Below are 22,347 nucleotides of genomic sequence, written 5' to 3'. Positions count from 1 at the left end.
CATGACCATCCTTAGCACGTAAGTAATGTGCGTATTAAGTTTGGTGAAAATCGTTGAAAACTGTAGAAATGCATACACAGTACTCACAAACACACACACATCCTTTATTTTATGTATATAGACTGACAATGTGTCATTTATGAGAACAGACTTGTGTATCTTGTAACGATGCGTTTCTTGGAAGTTTAGACAAGATTTCAATACTTATTCAATTCAGCATGATACCATGTTGATCTTAGGCATGCTGATATGCTGATATAGGCTTTGAAACATTAATGTAAGCAAGATTTTACAGTTCTTGCATCACTCTTTCATAGTTAACCCACCCCCGTAGCTTTATATATACTTTGAGAACTAATTACACAAATGAATGATATGTTTGGCTGTGTGGTAAGAAGCTCCCTTTCCAACCACATAGCTCTGGATTCAGCTCTGCTGTGTGGCACCTTGTGCATATTTCTTCAATAAAATTATATAATTGGGAGAAATTTGTTGGTTTTTTTAGCATGAACTCTTAGAAACATAATTCCATAAATTCTCTATCAGATTCAAATCCGGATTCTGCAGAGGTCACTCAATAACCACCATATTATTGCACTCAAAATATTGCAAAAATTTCCTAGCCTTATGAACAGGGCAATTGTTCTGCTGGAAAATAGATTCCAGTAGCATCTGATTATTTAAATATGGCAGCACATTTTCATTTACTAACAGCAGATAGCCTACACTGTTCAGTCTGCCATCAACCTTAACAATTGGACTGATACCTAAGCTACTGAATGTGGCCCACATCACTACCCCCCCCCCCCCACCTTCCGCTTGCCACACTTAGGATGGAATTCTTCAGTTGGGATGGTGTCTAACATAAGTCTTTCAGTCTGATCCAAAGATGTAGAAGCAGGAATCGTTGCACCAAAGAACTTTCTAGCGATCCAGCTGAACAGTCCAAATTCTTTTAGGCGGTTTCTGACAGTTTGTGGTGTAAAGCTGATGTCAGTTTCATCAGATAAATGCTTGCAAATGTCCACTGCTGTTAGTATTCAGTTACCTTCAGAGAGCCAATGAATTCTGTACTGTTGTTTTTCTCGGAGTGCCTGTTCTTTGTCGATATTTGTATTGGCCAGTGGCTTGGTAAAGCTTCCATGCTTGAACGCAAGCCATTTTGCTGCATCCTAATTGCTTGCTAATGTTCATGAAGGACACATTCTGCTGATGAAGCAACATGATCTTTGATCTAGTAACTGGGTATCAGTTACTACGATGCTTTCCCACAGCGAATTAATGTGTAACAATGCTCGATTATAAAACAAAACAGTGCAGTACGACCAACCATATGACCACCCATTTGGTTTATTAATTTGCATAATCTTGGTACAGTCTTAAACTTATTTTGCCAACAATTTCTAATCATTTGAATTAATAGCACATTAAAATTATTCGAATTGTAGAAAGATATATAGTGCTTATATCATTTGAAAGAGAAAAAAACTCTACATAAACTGTAAAAAGTAAAATAGTTATATACAGTTTTTAAAAAAATATATTAATGAAGGAATAGAACTGTCATCATAGGTCTTAAACTTATTTTGGCCAGTGTATCATCATGATCATCATCATCGTTCAACATCCATTTTCCATGCTGGCATGGGTCAGACGGTTTGACTGATGCCTGGAGAGCCAGTGGCTGCACCAGGCTCCAATCTGATCTGGCAATGTTTCTACAGCTAAGTGCCCTTCCTAATGCCAACCACTCCCAGAGTGTAGTGGGTGCTTTTTATGTGCTCCTGGCACAGAAGCCAGTCAGGTGGGCCTGGCATCAATCACGTTCAGATAGTGCTTTTTACTGCTAGGCCAGTCATTGGATATGACACCTTCCTTAATAAATTAACTATCGGGGTGGTGTCATGTATTCTATTTTACCAAATATATTGAGCTTCTCTGCAACTAGAAAGCAAAAGTTATCAACTACTTCTAGCGAGCCATCCAAGCATGCAACAAGTTCTATATACTAGTGGGCTCATGAAAAGTACTTACATTCTCTAATAGTCTGTTAGTGATTCTACTACATCTCTTATGTGTTCATAGCTTACACTGAGTGCAATGTATGGAGTTTATATTTACTCCTTTTCTGCAAATCGAGCAAGGCCATTTCTCTAAGGGTACTAGAGTTCTGTTTTCTTTCCTAGTAACTAAAACTTTCACCTTTGCTAAGTTTACCTTGAGTCTTCTCAACTACAGGCTTAGAAGTTAATTCCAGCTATGAGAACTAGATCATCAGCATACAGAAGTTCCTATGGACAGCAAGTCTTAAACTCCTTTGTGATGTCCTGAAAACTATGATGAATAGGAGGGGAGTGAGAATTGAGTCTTGATGAATTCCAACCCTTATATTAAATTCCTCATTGATGTCATTGTTGAGTCTCACTTGATTCAGGAAGAACTGTCACATTGTTTAGCACTGGGATTTTAAATCTGTATCAATGCTGAAGAGCCAGCAATGGCAAAAGAATTGAGAAAAAAGTATGGCAGATTTAGTGTGTTTGGAGTGAGAGTGAGAGTAATGGAGATAGCAATGTGAGTCAATAGTGGACAGAGGTAGAGAGGTGAATATTGTTTATGGTGACGGAGATATTGAGAAAACTAATAGAAATATTAAGATACGGTGGAAGTAAATCTCAAGGCAGGGTGAAAGGCATTAATGAAAGAGATAATATTGTTGAGCTGTTGTCTTGTAAGGGTGATGGCACCAACACAATTGTCAATATAACAACCATACTGTTCTGGAATGGGTCTGGTGGATTGAGCTAAGATTTGCTCTTCTATATCACATAATTGTGGCTCATCCTAGTTCCCATAGCAACACTGGTGTATTGCATATAAAATTCCTCAGAGAAAGAAAGGCAATTAAGGGTTAAGACAAGTTTGGCTTGGTGAAGGAGTGTCGCATTACTAGGTTTGGGTAGAAGGCAACAGTTTCAGAAATGTTTAAAGGCCATAATTATAGGGGATGATGGTACATAGTGATATGATGTCCATGGTGAAAGGAATTTGGACTCATTATATGGAAAAGAGAATGAGTTGAAAAGGTTTAGGGCATAGTTGGTGTCCTTAATCTGTGAGGGTAAGGTGTGAGGGTAAGGCAGTGACAAGAAGCGATAATAGTTTGCCAAGGTATGATAGCAGAATTTCTGTGAATCCACATTCTCACAGAAAAGGAAGGAACAATGTTTCGCATTTGAAGTTGGTACCATGTCACCGACTGGTTTAAATAACATTTTACCATCTCCTCCTACATCTTTTATTTCATTAAACCCTTCCTTATCCATTAAACCCTCCTTCTCTCTCTTCATCTTTTCCCTTAATCTCACTTGCAACTTTGCCTCCATAATTCTTTCTTTCTTCCTTCTAACACTGTTTCTCCCCTCACTTCTTGTTCACATATGAAGCTGTCGTCCTGTGTTCCTTGTGAGTTACAGCCAGTCTTTTCAATTTAGAGAATGTAAAATTCTGCAGTCTCTCCTTAATTTCTCTCCTTTCAACTTGTCCCCTGTAGGACACTACCTGAAACTTTGGATTTTCCACTCCTAATGACAAGTTCACTTTGTTCCTTTTATCAATTTTACTTCACAATAAATGTCTTGCTGACACAACAACCAGCCTCCTTGGAATTTGATCATATGCATATATATATATATATATGTGTGTGTGCATGTATGTGTGTACATGTAAGAAGTGAAAATGGAAGCATAGCTAAGTTTTTAATTCTTGTGTTATTTTCATGTAATGCCGTTTAATCTTTTTCTCTCCCATTCAGTGTCCTTGCTTGGCCAATTTCTCATATGTTTATTTGATATTATATGGCTTAGATTAGTATGAATTCTTTTATGCTTTACGTTAGTATACAGATTAGAATAGTATGATGTTTTTTATATGCTCCTAAGTTTAAATGATACTATACAGCTTGGGAAGTTAAATTTATGATATTATGTGGCCTAGGGTGTATTAATAACAATAAGTATAATAAAAGTTTTAATATTAATGTGCATTAAAACAGCGTCCATCTTGCTTACATGCTTTGCTTTCCCACCCCCACCATTTCATTTTAAACATACATGACTTCCCTAGCTAACCGTACTCCTGTTCTGTGAGTAGAGGTTTCCCCTCCCTGTACCCATATACTTGTGTGCATGTATCTATCAGATTACCATATAAGTGTATGTACTTATGTGAACCTCATTTTATATGTATATACCCACTTATTGCACTTGGTATAACACTAGTGTAACAATAATTGGGTACCCTCCCAGCAGTATATTGGATAGATATTATCCCTTAGTGGGTTGGATCCTCAACCCCTAACTCTCTTGGATTATATATATACATATATATATATATATATATATAGATAGATGTTTATGAATATATATGTATATATTTACATCCTTGTGTACGTTTATGTGGACTGCATCTTCATGTGTATGAGGATGTATGGGTGTATTTACATGTATGTGTATGTTAATGTGGCCTACATGTTCAAATGTGTGTATGTATAAATGTCTATGTAGATATATGGGTATGTGTGCATATGTGTATGTCTATATGTATGAGTATGTAAACCTGTGTAGTGTTTGTATATGTAGACATATATGATGTAGTATATATAAGCATATAAGTTTAATACTGTGTATATGTATGTATAGGTATATATGACTACTTTCAAGCCCTTCTTACCCATCTCTTTACTGGTCCTTAATCTGGATGCTGTATGGTAGTGAAAACATTTACTTCATTGAATTTAACACAGGATGTACCAAGGATTTTATATATAGACATATAGGACTACTTCATGCCCTTCTTACCCCTCTCTGTCTGGCTCTTAATCGGGATGCTGTATGGGCAGGTGGACATTATACTTCATTGAATCAAACACACAATATACATTACACAACCTGGCAAATGTTTGTACAGACCTTCTTTTCAAACCTGGACAAAAGCCCCCGTGGCAACTACCTTCCCATTCTCCCTCCCAAGTACACAATTTTAGGGCTGCAGACATTAACGTTAGCACAATGAAGGGGAGATCTGGTGAGATAATCAAAATGATGGAGCGTCACCATAATAATGTGGAGTGTGCAAGAAGTGAGATGGAAAAGAGCCTCTGCTAGGTTACTCATGGGTAAGAAACATCATCATCGTTTAACATCTGCCTTCCATGCTAGAATGCCCTTCCTAACGCCAACCACTTAGCAGACTAGACTTAGTGCTTTTTATGTGGCACAAGCACAAGCGAGGTCAGTTTTAGACAAGGTTTTTACAGTTGGATGCCCTTCTGAACACCAACCACTTTACAGTGTGGACTGGGTATTTTTAAGTGGCACTTGCATTGATAGAGTCACTAAGTACTTGCAAGACAAAAAAAAAAAAAAAAAAAAAATAAACATTCAAGAGTGGAGGGGGAACTGGAGAAGATGATCTTGTGTCAGATGATGAAAAGTTATAGTGAGACAGAGAGACAGAAACAGGTGTCTTGCTGTAGAGGAAGTACAAGGTTACTTGGAGAGAGAGAGAGAGAGATCACGAATAAAGACATAGACAAGTGTGCTACCACAAAGGAATACATGATTACCCAACCTGAGGGAAGTGTAGTAGAAGACAGAGAGTGGGCGACAGCAGGATAGAGATGGTGGCAAAATGCCAGGCCTACTCACAAGGTAGAGGGTTCAGAATATAAATGGGATGGTTGAGTAAAGGAAGAGAGAGAGATATAGATTGTGACAAGTGCCAGGGCATATCCTTGAGGTTTGAAACACCATAATATAAGTGACAGGATATTACAAAGTAAGTGTGATTAAAGAGTGCGGGGGGGGGGGGGGTATAGTGGGGGGACACACTAGATAGTAATGATACAGAGGAACAGGGCCTTGAGGACAGGATTGGGGAGTGAGAGCTAGGCATAGTGAATGAAGGGGGAAATGTGAGGAAGAGAAGAGATATGGAGATGTAGATTGGTTTGTTGGGGTAGGGTGAGTGAAAAGTTTTCTTGTTATGTGTGGGTGGAACACACAGGTCAGGGGCTAGCAGATAGCAATAATACAGTGGGACAGGACATGTGGGTGGAACACATGTCGGAGGCTAGCAGAGAGCAGCAATACAGTGGCACAGGGCCAAGAGGACAGGATTGGGGAGTAGGAGGTAAGCATAGTGCATGAAGTGGAAATGTTGAAGAAGAGATGTAGAGACATAGTTTGGTTTATTGTGTGTGAGAAGTTTTCTTGTTAAGTGTGGATGGGATACATAGTACTTCTAGAACTCAGTTTTGCTGATGTAGGTGGGTCTTCTCTAGAACTTCATATCACCAGACATCTCGGTTCATTGTCATTTCCTCCATGAGGCCCAACATCCTGAGATCAGTCCTTACTACTTCATCTCATGTCTTCCTAGGTCTCCCTCTTCTGCGAGCATCATCCACTTTCAGTGATTGGCGCTTCTTTATGCAGTTGTTCTCATTCATATGTATCATGTGTCCAAACCAACATAGTCTTCTCTCTTGCATGCTACATTTGATTACTCTTATGCTCAACTTTTCTCTCAATACATTTGCACTTTGCCATACAAGTGCACTGATGTTGCACATACAATGGAGCATACTACCTTCGTTTCTCTCCAGTCTACATGTCTTCTGCATTCAGACCCCATGTCTCATTACCATAGAGAACAGCCGTTCACACACAAGCATCATATAGTCTACATTTCACTCTGAGAGAGTCCTTTTGTTGCCAACAGAGGCAATAGCTCACTGAACTTCCTCCACCCAATTTTTATTCTAGAAACAATACTTTCAGAGCATCCTCCACCATTACTAATTTGGTCACCTAGGTAACAGAAACTATCTATAACTTCAAGAGAGCCTCCTGGGAGTGAGAGAATCTAAATCACGTGTGCTGTTAGTGCTTATTGTTCCTGCACATTTGCCACATACAAAGACAACTATATCTGTTAATCTACCTGTGATTCCACTGCATCTTCTGTGTGTCCATAGTTTACACTGGGTGCAGCGAATGGAAATTCTTCCTACTCCTTTCCTATATAGTGAGCAAGGCCATTTACCTGATGGAAAGAGAGTTATATCTTCTTTCTTACTAACAACAACTTTAGTCTTAGCTAGGTTAACTTTAAGGCCTGTTGATTCCAGGCTTTGTTTCCATACCTGAAATTTCTTCTCCAATTTTCTTAAAGATTCTGCAATAAATGCAAGGTCAGAGGTTCAAATTCTTCTGGGTAGTCAGGAGTGATGGAGTGGGTGGTATGAGCATACTCTTAGCAGAGAAGTGGGTATATAAGGTAATTGAGGTAGTCAGAGTATGCAATATAGTTATTAAGCTGAGACTTATCATAGACTGATTAATAATTACATTTATCTCTGCCTATGCTCCACAGGCTGGGTTGGTTGATGATTAGAAGGACCAATTTTACGCGGTCCTTTTGCAGACTATTGCAACGACAAATGACAGATACTTCATTATTAGGGCTGGTAACTTGAATGAACATGTTGGGCAACAGTCCCATATATTCCATGGGGTGCATGGAGGTTATCGCTTTGGCCCCAGGAAATAGGAGGGAACAAGGCTACTTGAGTCCAGTGATGCAAATGATCTCATGATCTGCAACACTAACTTCAGAAAGCCAGCCATGTAATCACTTGTCAGTCTGATGGGAACATAAGCCAGGTTAATTACCTCCTCACCAGGCAATGAGATAAGCCGATGCTCACAAATGCAAAGTCTTTCCCAGGTGAAGAGTGTACACCCCAACATAGGCTACTAGTTTGTGACTTCGGAATTAGGGCTAGAGACACTCGGAGCAGAAGATTATGGAAGCTCAAAAACCCAGCAAACCAACAAAAGTTCAGAGTCATTCTACTGGAATCCTATGATGATAGAGAGGAGGAAGAGGAAAGGACATATAGCTTAGAGGACAACTGGAAGTTCCTGCAGGACAATTTACTGGGTGTGACTGACCAAATCTGTGGTTGGTGCAAAGTGCCAGTTCGGCCAAGGATGACATGGTGTTGGAACAAGGAGGTGGACAGTGTTATAAAAGCAACGAGACAGGCCTGGAAGGACTGGAAAAACGGCAGAAGCAGAGCATTATATCAGGGAGTCAGAAGGGAGGCTAGGCGACAGGTTTACATAGCAAAAGGAATAGCGGAAGGTAAGTTTGTTAGTGTTCTACAGTGTGAGGATCAGAGGCATGAGGTGTTCAGGATTGCAAAGCAGTGTATTAGAGAGAATAGAGATGTGATAGATGAGAGGTGTGTGCAAATGGCTAATGGTATGTTTGCACTTAGTGACTTAGAGAAGAAAGATGCGTGGGGATGCCATTATGAAAGTTTATTAAATGTGGAAACTGACTGGGAGAAGAGTCTTCCAAATAGCGAACCAACTGACAGCTTCACTGTACATGGCTTCTATGGCTTTAAGATGCCTCTCCTCTACTCCTAGCTTCCTTAGAGACCACCAGATAAGAGAGCTGAGAACCCTGTTGAAAGTTTTCTCCAGGTTGACGAAGGCTAAGCACAATGGTTTACTTTTGGCCAAATACTTTTCTACATCATAATTTCACAATTGGATGTGACCTTAGACCTGAATATAGGTAAGTACTACCCTTACATGAAACTGTACATCCACAGGAGCTCAATCTCCCCACTGTAATTAGAAACCTAGTCTCAGGTGTTAGTAGGAAAATATCCAAGCTCTCAGCAGATAGAGAGGTCTTTAACAGGGCCCTGCCCCACTACAATGCTGCTCTAGCTAAGAGTGTGTTTACCAAGTTAACATATTGAGAAGCCACAACCTTCCACTCTGCACCCAAATAGGACCAGAAAGTGAAAGACAATCTGGTTTGATCCTCCATGCAACTTAGAAATTTCCATTAACATAGCTTGGAGCTTCCTGTTGTTGATTAAGAAGTATTACCCTAGAAGCTACAGGTACTACAAGCTCCTTAATCCACATTATAGCAAGCTGAGCTATTCCTGCTTAGATAACATTGCTTCTAATATTGCAGGCGACAATAGATGCAAACACACAACTCTCAGCCCCAACCTGTAACTTCTGAAAACCCTACTAGCTGCACCCTAGGAGGATCCTGTCTCTCAAGGGCTGTAGTCTACAGAGCCACTCTCACACTATCCGATGGCACCACAAGGGACTACACAGGTATGACAGCCAATGATTTCAGGGAAAGAATACACACAGTACGTGCACTTGCTCAGATGCAGGGAAAGAGAGAACTTCACTTCATTTGTTTCTTTATTTTGCTTCCTCTGGAGGCGCCATGACCTTCAGAATGAAACACCTAGCATTGAATACACCATCGTTGACAGGGCACCACCTTATTCACTTGGTGCCTGCAACTGCCAGCCTTGCCTCTGTGAAAGATAGCACATCCTCCATCAACCTGCAGTATCTATTGACAGGAATTACAAACTGTCCTATTGCTGCCACCAGAGGTATGCCCTCCTGGTGAACTTCAAACTACTGGTTGCAGACAATCCAGACATACCACCTTTACATTGGCTGCTCCACAACCAAGGACTGGGGTACCAACCACCAACCATTAATGCCTGTGCAAACTGACCCAACAGCAACTATCAAAAATTTTTAGCCAGCGTTAACTACATCAGCTTGAGAAATATATACATCAGGGGCATATGTTTCGGGTGTGCTAGGTGTGCACTGTACACCAATCGAAAATGGCAAGTTCATTATAAATATTAACCTTACTCATTAATTTAATCACAAATCATAATGGAAAATTTTTGTTATACCTCAGCTTGAAATTTGGTGGCAGGTGTCCTGAAATAATATTCCACACCTCACAGCGCATTATATCATAATATGATACCAGGCATAGCATAGGATAATGGGAGAATGGCAAAAAATTAATGTGAAGGGTGTGCAACAGTTCTGACAGCATGGTTGCATGTTCATTTTCATGGCGAGAAGTTGTGCATAGCAACACAAGAAGTTGTAGGTACACAACTTCAGCAGGAAGTGGCCTTGGTTTATTTTCAATTAAAAAAAGTGTACTAATGCAGCTCAAGCAAAGTGGTTCATTGTACGATGAGGTTATCCAACATTTTACATCACAAAGAAGAATAGAACTTACATATAAGTAATTTAAGTAACTAAAGTTACACGGTTTCTTATTTTTCAGTGTGTGCATAAGAAAATTATGGTTTATTTTAGAACGCTTACAATTTATAGAGTATTATTAATTCAATTTACTTTAGTGCCATATATCTGTATCCCAAATAAATTGAGTTTACATTATTTACATTTTGGATAGAAATACACAGTTTGCATGCCTAATTTGAGTAATACTAATGTTAGCCTTAGTATGGTCAGTGTGGCAGCACATCCAATGACAACAACCACCATAAGCCACTGATATACATAGGTATCATCATCATCGTCGTTTAACGTCCGCTTTCCATGCTAGCATGGGTTGGACGATTTGACTGAGGACTGGTAAAACCAGATGGCTACACCAGGCTCCAATCTGATTTGGCAGAGTTTCTACAGCTGGATGCCAGAAAGGCGACGCTAGGCACAGATGCCATCACAAATTCGCTTTCGCTTGCCCCAATAAGTCTTCGCAAGCTGAGTTTCGTGTCCAATGAGGGAGACGACGTTGGCATGGGTGCCGGATGTCAAATTTAACTTGATTTCGATTTCACTTGCCTTAACAGGTCTTCGCAAGTGGGGTTTAGTGTCCAATGAAGGAAGGAAGGTACGCATAAGTGGACTGGCTGAGACCTTAGATTTAGGTCTCACTTGGCTTACCGGGTCTTCTCACGCACAGCATATTTCCAATTGGCAGAGTTTCTACAGCTGGATGCCCTTCCTAACGCCAACCACTCTGAGAGTGTAGTGGGTGCTTTTACGTGCCATTGGCACGAAGGCCAGTCAGGCGGTACTGGTAACGTCCACGCTCAAAATGGTGTATTTTATGTCCCACCCGCACAAGAGCCGGTCCAGGGGCACTGGCAACGATCTCTCTCGAAAGTCCTTACACATGCCGTGGGCACAAGTGCCAGAAAGGCGATGCTGGGCACAGGTGCAAAATTACCTGTCAGTTATGATGCAGTTACTAGAATGTTAAAATTCAGTAAGTAATATAGAGTGCTTTTGCAGAATACATTAGAGGGGATGAAAGTTGTGAAATCAAACATATAAAAATTGGAGCAGATAACAGAAAGTCTCTATTTATTTATTCTCACCCAAGCATCTTTATCTCTCTCTCTCTCTCTCTCTCTCTCTCTGCCACTTATACAGACATTCAAAAAGATGCAATAGAACTTAAAGTAATAACATTAATCCAGAACTCTATCATGACTTTAAAATGTTCATTCATTAGCCAATAAGTGTCTAGTGCTCTTATTACATCTCTATAATGTTGAACAATTTTCCTTTTTCACACAAGATCATAACAATAAAATCTTACTTCTTTAAGGTCATCTGCTGTCAAGTCAGTAACACTGGCCAGTTTCCTCTTCAGCTGTTGGTAACTATCAAATACTGACATAAACTGACTGCTACATTGCTTCAGATGTTGCACAACAATGGTAAGGTTAGGTGGATGACCAGCAGCATAGGTACGAGAGAATGATGTATCTGAAAAGTTAAATCAACATAATGTTTTACTTTGTTGTGCTAAATATGTCTCTCATACAGTATCTTTCTAAAGTGCAATATAGCAGTTTTTGGATTTTTGTTGTTTTTGAATCTATCAATTCTGTTTATTTTTATTAGGAAATAAAATCAAGATTCTTCTGAAAAAGCTTTTACGAAATAAAAAAATGTGACATATAAAGACATTTAATTCATTTGTCTTAATAATTTCTGCAACATTAATAATTACATCCTTTCTTAAATATTCTTTTGCTTTGACTTATGTGTTCCTCAGAGCTTTTACCCTCAGGTATTCAGTTTGTTTTGGTTCCAGAAGATCAAATTTCATATTCTTCTCTGATTATTTCTCGAGCCCAAGCTCTCTTTCTCAAATTAAACCATTAATAAATCATATAACTGAATTCTAACTCATCACTTCAGAGATACTTGCCATGATGCTAAAAAATCAAAGCAAGTAAAGCAAATTCAAAAAACTTCACTGAAACCACAAACAGAAATGTGCATGGTTAAAAAGGAAGTTCTTTCAACAACGAGGTTTTTGTTTTTCATATAGAAGAATGCTTAGTTCCCATTTTCAGTCCAAAACATTTTGTGAATTAGAATTGTGTGGTTAGGGATCTGGTGATGGTTTCAGTTACTTGTGGTATTGTACTTTAAGAGTTAACTGTATCTAAAAAGTTTTGCTTTTTACTCAGCTCTTCATTTTCCTTATTTCAAATTTTGTTTGTTTTGAATTCTGTTTGTGAGTGTTATCATGCTTCTTGTGCAATTAGATGAATCAAGCCATTTCCCAGTTAAAGAAAGCTTTCTGATGTCATGGTAAAGTCACTGTTTCTGAGAATTTTGTGGAACAGACCTCCCTGTTTTAAACCATCTCCCAGCCTTGAGGTGATTTTTGTAGTTTGCGCATTGCAAGTGTTCAAACTAACTTCAGCTGGCACATAATCCCCTATCTTTTTCTTCCCTGCTTAAGCAAGCACAGGTTTTTGAGAGATCTACTAGGGATATGAACAGAAATGACTAATGCAATTGCTAACAGCAAAACATGAACCATGATTTGTTCTCTTTTAACTATTTTATCTTTCACCTATTACAAAATGCACGAAAAGATGAATAAGAAACCATTAGACTATTCTTCCTCCACTATACCAGACATGTCTACCTACATCACCATCAGTTCACATACATACTACATAACTCCAATCTCAGACCATCTGTAACTCAACTAAGTTATACATTACGCTCCAACATGTTTCTGAAAGACAGTGTTTGTATTTAAATAGATTTACTCAGCTTTCTCACATGGAAATAAGCAATAAAGAATATCAGTTGGTCATGCTGAAAGTTGTTTTCCTATTCATTTAAATTCATCTGTTGTCTCACCTTCACTCATTAACCATCACCAATGATTTAATTAGCTTTCATGACCACTTTTTAAAGTCAGTAACCTCAATGACTTAATATGTTTACAATGCACATTCCCAGTGGCCTAAATTCCACTTCAAACTGTTTGCATTAGTTAGACTTTGTAAAAATACTAGAAACATTCTTGAGCCTTTTCTTAACCGCAAATCCAAGAAATATCTTATTATTATTCTCTTCTTAATCAAGGCTCCTCCACTGACATTGTTTTAATGAACATACACCTGACACTGCTGTTTCAAGGTCTACTAGTTCTATGCTGCTCTTCCTGGGCAGAAATACAGTTCGTGTGTGACTTATCTGAGACAGCTAAGTGAATGAACAAGGAAATTAGTGATACTTCTGAAACAAACCCTAAACATGCAAGTAATTCACATGCAGTTGTACAAGTAAAGAAGACTGTTGTAATTCAATGTTGGACTGTTATAATGTCCACTCCAGTATAGCAGTATAGTTAATTAGACAAGACACAACATCACAGTATTTGTAACAACTAGCACACCACTTGTCATGTGGGAGGAGTGTTCCATTATTATTATTATCCCCATAATATCTTGCCTTTTAAGTTCTTTTTCTTAGGGAGTGTAATTTTATTTCTTTTTATTAACAATGATTTTTACATAATCCCACCTCCCTTTTTTGAGGTTTTTTTTATTTGTATCCAGTTACAAATTTAGTATTTATTTCATTTGGCATTCACTTCCAGGAACTCTGTACATTTTCTTTTTCTTTCGTTTGTGTGTCTGGGTTCAATTATTTGTAGCAGCATTGGTACATGTAAAGTATCATATAACCATTCCATTACTTTTCCATTCTCTCGAGTTCATTCTCAAAGAATCTTCTTTTTAGTTGATTCAGGTGTCTCTTGTATACCCATTTTTTTCCCCTTTTACCAAGTATAGCATTTTTCTGTGTTTAGTAATCATGCCATCTTCCCAACTTTGTTTTTCATTCTTATATGCCCTAACAAATACATTTTCACCAATTTTAAAATATCTTGCTGTATTATCCATTGGAATTTTTCTTTTCTTGCCAGGTAATAATTAGTCAAAGACTAATTTTATTTTTCATCCAAACATTAGCTCTGCTGGTGTATTTGGATTTGGTGTCACACAGTATACTCTTAAGAACTGTTGTAGAGCTGCCTCATCCGGGACTTCCTTATTCGACTTTCTTAGGGATCTCTTGAATGTATTGACAAAGCATTCACATGTCCACTAGATCTGGGACGGTATGGCACCATAGTTACATGTTCTACAGCAGACATTTTACAAACATTTTAAACTCAAAAGACAAATTGTGTCCCATTGTCAGACACTATCACGTCTGGGATGCCAAATCATGCAAACAGCTAGAAAGTTTGTTATAGTTGAAGAGGTTGGTTTTTTACACTTACAAATTTCTGACCATTTAAAGAAACTATCTACTACCACTAAATAGCGTTAACCGTTTAAGGGACCAGTGAAATAAACGTGTAGTTTTGACCACGGGACATCTACTTTTGGCTAAGTTTCACTTTTTATCATCGGTAATTTTGCCGTCAGAGCACAACTTCTGCAGCCTTTCACTAAATTTTCAATTTTTCTATCCATTTTTGGCCAGTACACATAACTATGCATTAAAGCTTTCATCCTCGAAATACCAGCATGTCCAACATGGAATTCCCTCAACACTTTCTTTTGCAGTGTTTCAGGTATCACTACTCTCTATGCATAAATCAGTACGCTATCACAGATTGAGTATAGGTTCATGTCTTGGTTTTGTTTTGCACCAATCCTGTTCCTATTTACTTTTCTTGTCCACAGTATTCTTTTCATTTCTATTATGAATTTGTCGTGTTTTGCATTTTGTTTTATGTCTTCAAGGGTCACCAGCAATTCTCGTATCACATTTTTTATATTTTTCCTTCTGATCTTAAAGCTGCGATTACTGTATCTTTGAATGGCTCACAATATTTTGGTATCATTCTGGACAAACTATCCGCATGCCCTAGTTTCTTTGACGGTAAATATTCAATTTTGTAATTGTAATTCAATAATCTAGTGCCCCATTGCTGTAGTCTATTCGCTGTGTGTTGGTATTCCTTTTTTAGAACTGTATATTTTCAGTAGTGGGAAATGATCTGTTTGGAGACAGAACCTTCTTCCATGAATAAATCTATGGAATTTTTTCATACCAAATATCATTGCTAACACTTCTTTTTCTATTTGACTATAGTTCCTTTCTGTTGGTAATAATGATCGAGACACATGGGCTATAGCCTTTTTACTCCCACTGTCATATTTCTGCAGAAGCACTGTTTCTACACTGCAATCACTCACATCTGTAATCAATATCATATCCAGCTTCAGAACAAAATGCGTGAATGATAAGTTTGAGGTTAAAATGTTTTTTAATTTCAAATGCCTTCTGGCACTTATCAGTGCAGCACCATTTTACATTTTTCTTTAACAAATCATTGAGTGGGATCCTTACATTGTGTATATAAATTTGGTAGTAATTTACTAATCCCAAGGATGCTTGTAGCATAGTCACATCATTCAGTGTGAGCATACTTTTTATCGCAGTTGCTCCAGATGGATCCAGTTTCCGTCCATTTTTATTTATTATCCAACCTAAGTATTTAATTTTTTTCAGAAAGAGCTCGCATTTTTCTTCACTTAACTTAAAACTGTATTCTCTTATCTTTTCAAATAACCTTTTTATGCATTCTACATGTTGTGCATGTGATTTGCTTTTTATTAGGATATCATCTAAATAGGCTATAGAAAAATCACTGCCTGCCAGCATTGTATCCATTACTTACTGAAATATGGAAGGGGCCACTTTTATACCGGGGGGAAGCTACTTAAATTTAAATAAGCCATGGTGTGTATTAATGGGTAATAAGTGTGAGCATTCTTCTTCTACTCAGATTTGTAAATATGCCTCTGAGAGGTCTAATTTTGAGAAGAATTTCCCTCCATTCAATTTTGTGAATACTTCTTCAGGACTTGGCATTGAGTAGTTATATGAGATTAAGCAATCATTCAACCCTGTTGAAAAATCTACACAAACTCTTATTTTTTTCTTTTTTACATAGACTATAGGTGCTGCACAATCTGAGTGGTCTATCTTCTCAATTATACGTAGGCTTTCCAGTCTTTCAAGTTCCTTATATACCTGTTCTAGTGCTGTGAACGGTACATTATGTTTGGCTTAAATACAGGTGTTGCACTGTTTTACTACAATTTTTGCCTTTGTTTTTGTGCAGCAGTCCAGTTCATTTGAGAAAACATCTGGAAATAAATGTTTTATTTTCTGTTTCAATCCCATAGCTGCATTCAAACCTTCAACTGAACTGACTATATTTCCACACAAAACACTTATGGGCATATTCCACAATTTGAACAGTTCCATCCACTCTGTTCCAAATAGATTAACTGAATTTTTTAACAGATATACTTTTGCAGTTTTCATTTGGTCACGAAATGTCACATTACACACAAATTCACTTACAAAATACAATCTTTTACCTTTAACACCATGTGTTACTTTTGTAGATTTACTTAAGTTTGGCTTACCAACATACTTCCAAGTTTCTTCATTCACAATGGAAATATCACTTCCTGTGTCTAACTACACTTTTACTCTTATATTTTCAATTTTTACATTTATGAACTTCCTTTTTGTTACATTACCATTTTCTTTCAACAACATCTTGTTTATTCTTTTCTCTTTGTTCCAATGTTTTGTCATCTTGGTTTTACAGTGCGCTTTTACATGTCCAATTTTTCCACAACAGAAACATTCTGTTTTGTTAAATGGGCAGTTTTCCTCAGGTGTAGACCTATTTTGTCCTGTATTTTAGTACACACTTGATTTCTATTCTGCCTGTTTTGCACTTGTTTCATTAAGGAGCAATCTTTGTGTTCAATTTTCTCTGTGTCATGTCTTAAATTTACTATTCTTTCACACTCTTCTAACACTTGTTGTAAGGTTACAGCTTGGTTTTGTTCCAGCTTAGTGAGAATTCTTGTTCTTACCTCTGCTTCTTTTTCTGCAGTTAGTCCTTGAGTAAATATCAGGCACTTGAACATATCTAGCGTTCATTTGTCCAGTTTGAACTTTTCACATTCTCTGTTAACTCTACCAGCATAGATGATGTAGTTCTCATCATTGTTTTTTCTAGGTTCAAACATTAACAGTGTGTATTGAACAATGAGCTTTTCTTGCTAAAAATTTTAGGCAATATGTCTATTGTATTTTTAAAGTTTATGTCAGGTTTTTTTGAGAGTATGTAATTGCTGTAATGCTCATGTTCTGCTGCCAGTGTTCTTAGGATTAGACGCATCTTCATATCATCGTCCCAATCTCTGAACTCTTTATTGAAGATCTGTTTGTATCTTCTGTAGTATGGCTCAAAGGTAACTGCTTCATCTGGTTAATACTTAAATTTCAATATTGAGTTTACAACATAATCTACTGAGAACATTTCTTCAGTATTTCCTGGTGACTTACTATTCATTAATTGCAGCATTTGCTGTTGTTCATGCAGCTGCAGCTGTTGTTGCTGTTTTGCAAGTTGAGCAAACCAGCCAACAAATCTTCCACAATTTTATGCTTTTGTATACTGTAAAATTTACACAAAAAAACTTTTGTAAGTTTTGTAACTCTTTGTCGCCACTGCTGTAATTCAACATCAGACTGTTATAATATCCACTCCAGTATAGCAGTATAGTTAGTTAGACAAGACATGACTGACTACCCTGACTTCTCGACATCAAAATATTTGTAATGGTGAGCACATACCACTTGTTACATGAGAGGAGTATTCCATTATTATTATTATTATTATTATTATTATTATTATTATCATTATTATCATCATCATCCCCAAAACAAAGACTATTATAATTATCTCTTGCCATCATCAACTGAGAAGCATGAGTACATTGCTGAAAAGATATAAATACAGTTAATACAGGAGTCTTTTTTGTCTTGGACATAATGTGTTCTCAAAACAATCTATATAACTTGAAATCAATTTTCCTATTGATTTTCACATCTTAGGAAGAGCCTATCGATATCACTATTCCTGTGGAAATTTCTAGTTGACATCAGTATCTTGTGAGTTTTAGCATCTTCTACAGACTAATCAAGTATCCCAAATGTTGGAATCAGTACTGGTACTGAAAATGCATTGTGGGATATTGGCTTGTAAGAAGAGAGTTCCAGCTGCCATACTTTTCTAAGTTCCCGGGTCACTCTATCTTTATTCACAGTACCTCTGTATGATATATTTTCATCAATGCCTAAGTAGTTGTAGCATTCTTTGTGTGGGACAGAAGAGACTGAGACCACTGAAGTACTGGTTTTGGGCCTGGGGTCTGATTTTTCCTGTTCAACGATCAAATATGAACATTTCTTTTCACCAAATTCCAATCCTATGTCAGCTGAAAATGTCATTAATTTCATCTGTTTTTGGCATTGTTAACATTTTTAGCATAAATCTTGAGGTCATCCACAAAGAAATTATTGATTACACTAATATCTCTAGCAGTTGCAGACACTTGATTTTTGTGGCAGGAATGATAATGGATTTAATGCCAAAATGAACATAATTACAGGAAAACTATTTTCTTGGAATATTTATACTATTGGAGATAAGCATTCTGCTCTCTGTTCTAAGAGTAAGAGTTGTTTCCCAGTTCTTTGTAAGCCTTTCAATGGCAGCAATTTTAGTAGTAGGCACTTTTGCCAAATGGAAACATATCAGCAACAATGAGTGGGGAATAGAGTCAGATGCCTTTCTATAATCAAGCCATATAAGGCTCCTGTGATGTCTTTTTTTTTAAACCTCAGATAGTACAGCTTTGTTTATTAAGAGTTGTTTAGCACATGCCCATACTCTCTTCTTTCCACCAGCCAGCTCATCAGTCACTATGCCGTTGAACTCACAATGATCCTGAAGGAATTGGTTGAGGCAGCTTGTGTACAGTTTGTACATAATGTTTAAGCAAGCAATGGGCCTGTAGTTTTCATCCAATTTGGTGGTTTCATTCTTGGTTACAAGATTTGTCAGTGGTATAACAAACTAATTTGGTATGTCAAGCTTCTGAATATATATATATATATATTTGTGGTTTCCTGTAAAATGTCAGTCTCTTATACCAGTATATTAGGTCCATTCCAGGTGCTTTCCCATCATGCAGCTTGCGTACAGCTATGGTGGAAGCATCTGGATCAATTGCACGTTTTACTATTGTTGTTGGGGTGGAGTTTCAGGTCAAGGTGCCCAAGTAAATTGGAATTTCTCCGTTTTAACAGGGAATTTCCAACTCCTTTTTCACCATGTCCTTTGAAATGATGCGGGGTCATCTTTTTATGAAAAAAAAAAATGCTTGAAAAAATTTTTTCATCTCCCACCCACCACCATTACCTTCCAGATCAATGTTGGCCAATTTTTTTTTCTTGGCATTACACACTTAAAAACCATGTGAGAAGCCTTTCCAGTAAAAAAGAAAAAAAAAAGATTTTGTAAATATTTTCAGATATAAAGGTGTGGAATTTAAGGGAGATTTAGCTGTTTTTTCTTGTACATCGCACGACCACTTTTCTCATTTCTTTGTTACTTTCACATGTACTGATGATTTTTAATATTTTTCTTCTTTAAAAACATTTTATGGTTTGATGATGCGGAAGTAACATACATGTGGTCCATAGCTAGGAAATAAGCACCAAAAAGAATTTACAATATGTAATTTAAATTAAACCCCTGCCTAACCAAGCATGGGCGTGTGTAACTGTGTATAGCAAAAAACATATTTACTAACAGAAAAGTATGCTATTAAAATAAATTATCTTTTTTAAATCACTGTAGATAAATCCCAGTAATGACCTTCTCAGGCTTTCCCAATATTTTAAAATTATAAACAAAAACGGGGTGGGCAGAGAAATGGAGTTGAAAAAAATCATGTATTTTCAAACTTTTTTTAAAATAGCATACGTTTATGGGGAGAAAAATACCAGAAAACATCAATACATGTTGAGAGTGACAAAGAAATGAGGAAGTTGGTCATGGGTTGCACTAGAAACAACAGCCAAATCTTCCTTAAATCACAAACCTTTCTGTCTGAAAATATTTACAATTTTTTTTTGTTTTTCTGAAATTTCTCCTATGGTTTCTAAATGTGTAGTGCCATAAACATTGGTCTGGAGGTGGGGGTGTGTGGTGGAGGAAAAAAAAACATGTACACAAATTTTCAAGCATTTTTCACCCCACAAAAACATGCACCCCATCATTTCCAAGGCTGTGGTGAAAAAAAATTGCCCCATCAAAATAGAGTAATTCCAACTTAATGTGGGCATCCTGATCTAAAACACTGCCGATGTTGGTACGGTGTTCTCCCCATGATGCATTAAGGTTGAAATGCCTCTTTTCATTCTAGATTTTCAACCACAATGCTTCAATGTCTTGAAAGGGAGCTTTCTTAATGGTAATATTTTCCTTCCTAATCATTGCATAATATCTGTGGGTTAGAAGCAAACTAGTGATTTATACATGCTTGTTCAAAATTTTGCCTATGGTATAGAGAAGATTTTCGTTTCGCACCCTGAGTTTGTGTTTTAGAGTAATTAACCTTCCCTCAAGAGTTTGGTGTGAAGAGTCACCATAGAGTTTTAATTTATCCATAAAATATAGTTGACGAGGTGTAAACTCATTATTCCTCTTACATTTTATTATCATGGTTAACCATCCAATATAGTGTTTGTTTCCCAGTTAGGCTGCTTCCATTTAATAGATTCATTACCATGTATTCTGCAGATTTCTCAGGTGTTCTTTAAGAGTGATAGTAGCTATATATATATATATATATATATATATATATATATATATATATATATATATATATATATGAGGATATTAATATTCCAGTAATTAATATCACATTATAGCTTTAGTTAAGCTATACACAAAAAAATTAATAGAGACCCAGAATGTGTTACTGAAAGATTTATTCAGTGAAATACATGAGGGTGACAGCTGCCAGTCACTACTGCCTAAAAGCTAACTTCACTGAAGACCAGCTCCCCAGCTAGCCCACAGTGAAGTTCCTGTCTACAGTTCGTCTGTCATAAATCCTTGCTCTACATATACCTCCTCTCCAGAACTGTTGACTGTCATTGGAACCGGGAAGGCGTTTTAACTGTGTGTGGTTACTCAGCTCTTTGGTGATTGTTCCTTGCCAAGGGGTGATGTGATTTGTCTGGAGTGGCCTGTTTGGTGGTTGAGCTACTTGGCTGGGGCAGTCAATATCAATATGGGCCGGTTTCAACCTATCGATGGAAACTGTATCTTGTCTGCCAATTAGGAGTTGGAATGATTTGTCGCCTGGACATATAACTTTGTATGGGCCATGGTAGAGTGACTGGAGGGGTCTTCGTCGTGTCATGCTGAATGAACATGAAGTTAGCTGTGGAGTGGTCATTTGGTATGGATGATCTAGGCGTACTATGTGTTGACATGGGAGTCGGGCGCAACTGGCCCACACTGTCTCTGAGTTCCGTGAGGTACCTTTTGATATCTGAATCTGACTTTGTGTTCAGAAGGAACTCTCCTGGCACTGTAAGAGAGGCACTATATGCCATTTCCACAGAAGAAGTGTCGAGATTTTCCTTTGAGGCAGTGCAGATTCCCAGCATCACCCATGGAAGTTGATCAATTCAATTGGGTCCATTAAGTCTGGTTGTAAAGGATTCCTTCAGGTGGCAGTGAAATCTTTCCACTAATCTGTTGGCCTGTGGATGGTAGACTGTGGTGTGCTTCATTGCGATTCCAAAAAGATCACACATCATTCCACAGATTTGAGGTGAATTGTGGAACATCATCAGATGAGATGCTGTCTGGAACATTGAAAGGGGTAACCTAGTTTGTTTTGAAGGCTTGGCTAACTTCTTGTGTTTCCGTGCTGTGGAGAGGGATAGCCTCAGGCCAATGAGTGTAGCAGTCTACCAAGGTCAGTAGGTATGAGTAACCCTGTGAAGGTGGTAGGGGGCTGAAAAGGTTAATGCTGACGTGGTTGAAACAGGCCTAGGTGGTTCATAGTTGCCAAAGGATACTTTGGTGTGCTGACAGACCTTGGCTTGTTGACAGGGGATGCAGGTCTTGGTCCACTCCTCAATTTGCTTGGCCATACTGTGCTAGGTGAATTTGCTTGACAGCAAGCGCTGTGTGGCTCTAGTACCC

The 22,347-nt window shown here is 37.7% G+C and overlaps 1 protein-coding gene across 1 annotated transcript in view; it reads right to left on the bottom strand.

Moving 5' to 3' along the window:
* LOC106881660 (nuclear pore complex protein Nup205) overlaps positions 1 to 22,347 on the bottom strand; it is a 348,272-nt gene that overhangs the window by 29,180 nt on the left and 296,745 nt on the right. The window contains exon 37 of the mRNA XM_089363638.1: positions 11,509 to 11,678. Within this exon, the coding sequence (XP_089219764.1) occupies positions 11,509 to 11,678 (170 nt within the window). The remainder of the gene's footprint in view (positions 1 to 11,508; positions 11,679 to 22,347) is intronic.

The sequence above is a fragment of the Octopus bimaculoides genome, chromosome 15 (genome assembly GCF_046866305.1).
Source record: "Octopus bimaculoides isolate indiv1 chromosome 15, ASM4686630v1, whole genome shotgun sequence".
Lineage (NCBI taxonomy): Eukaryota > Metazoa > Mollusca > Cephalopoda > Octopoda > Octopodidae > Octopus > Octopus bimaculoides.
Note: the sequence above shows the minus strand (reverse complement) of the source record. Positions and strands in the feature narration are given on the sequence as shown.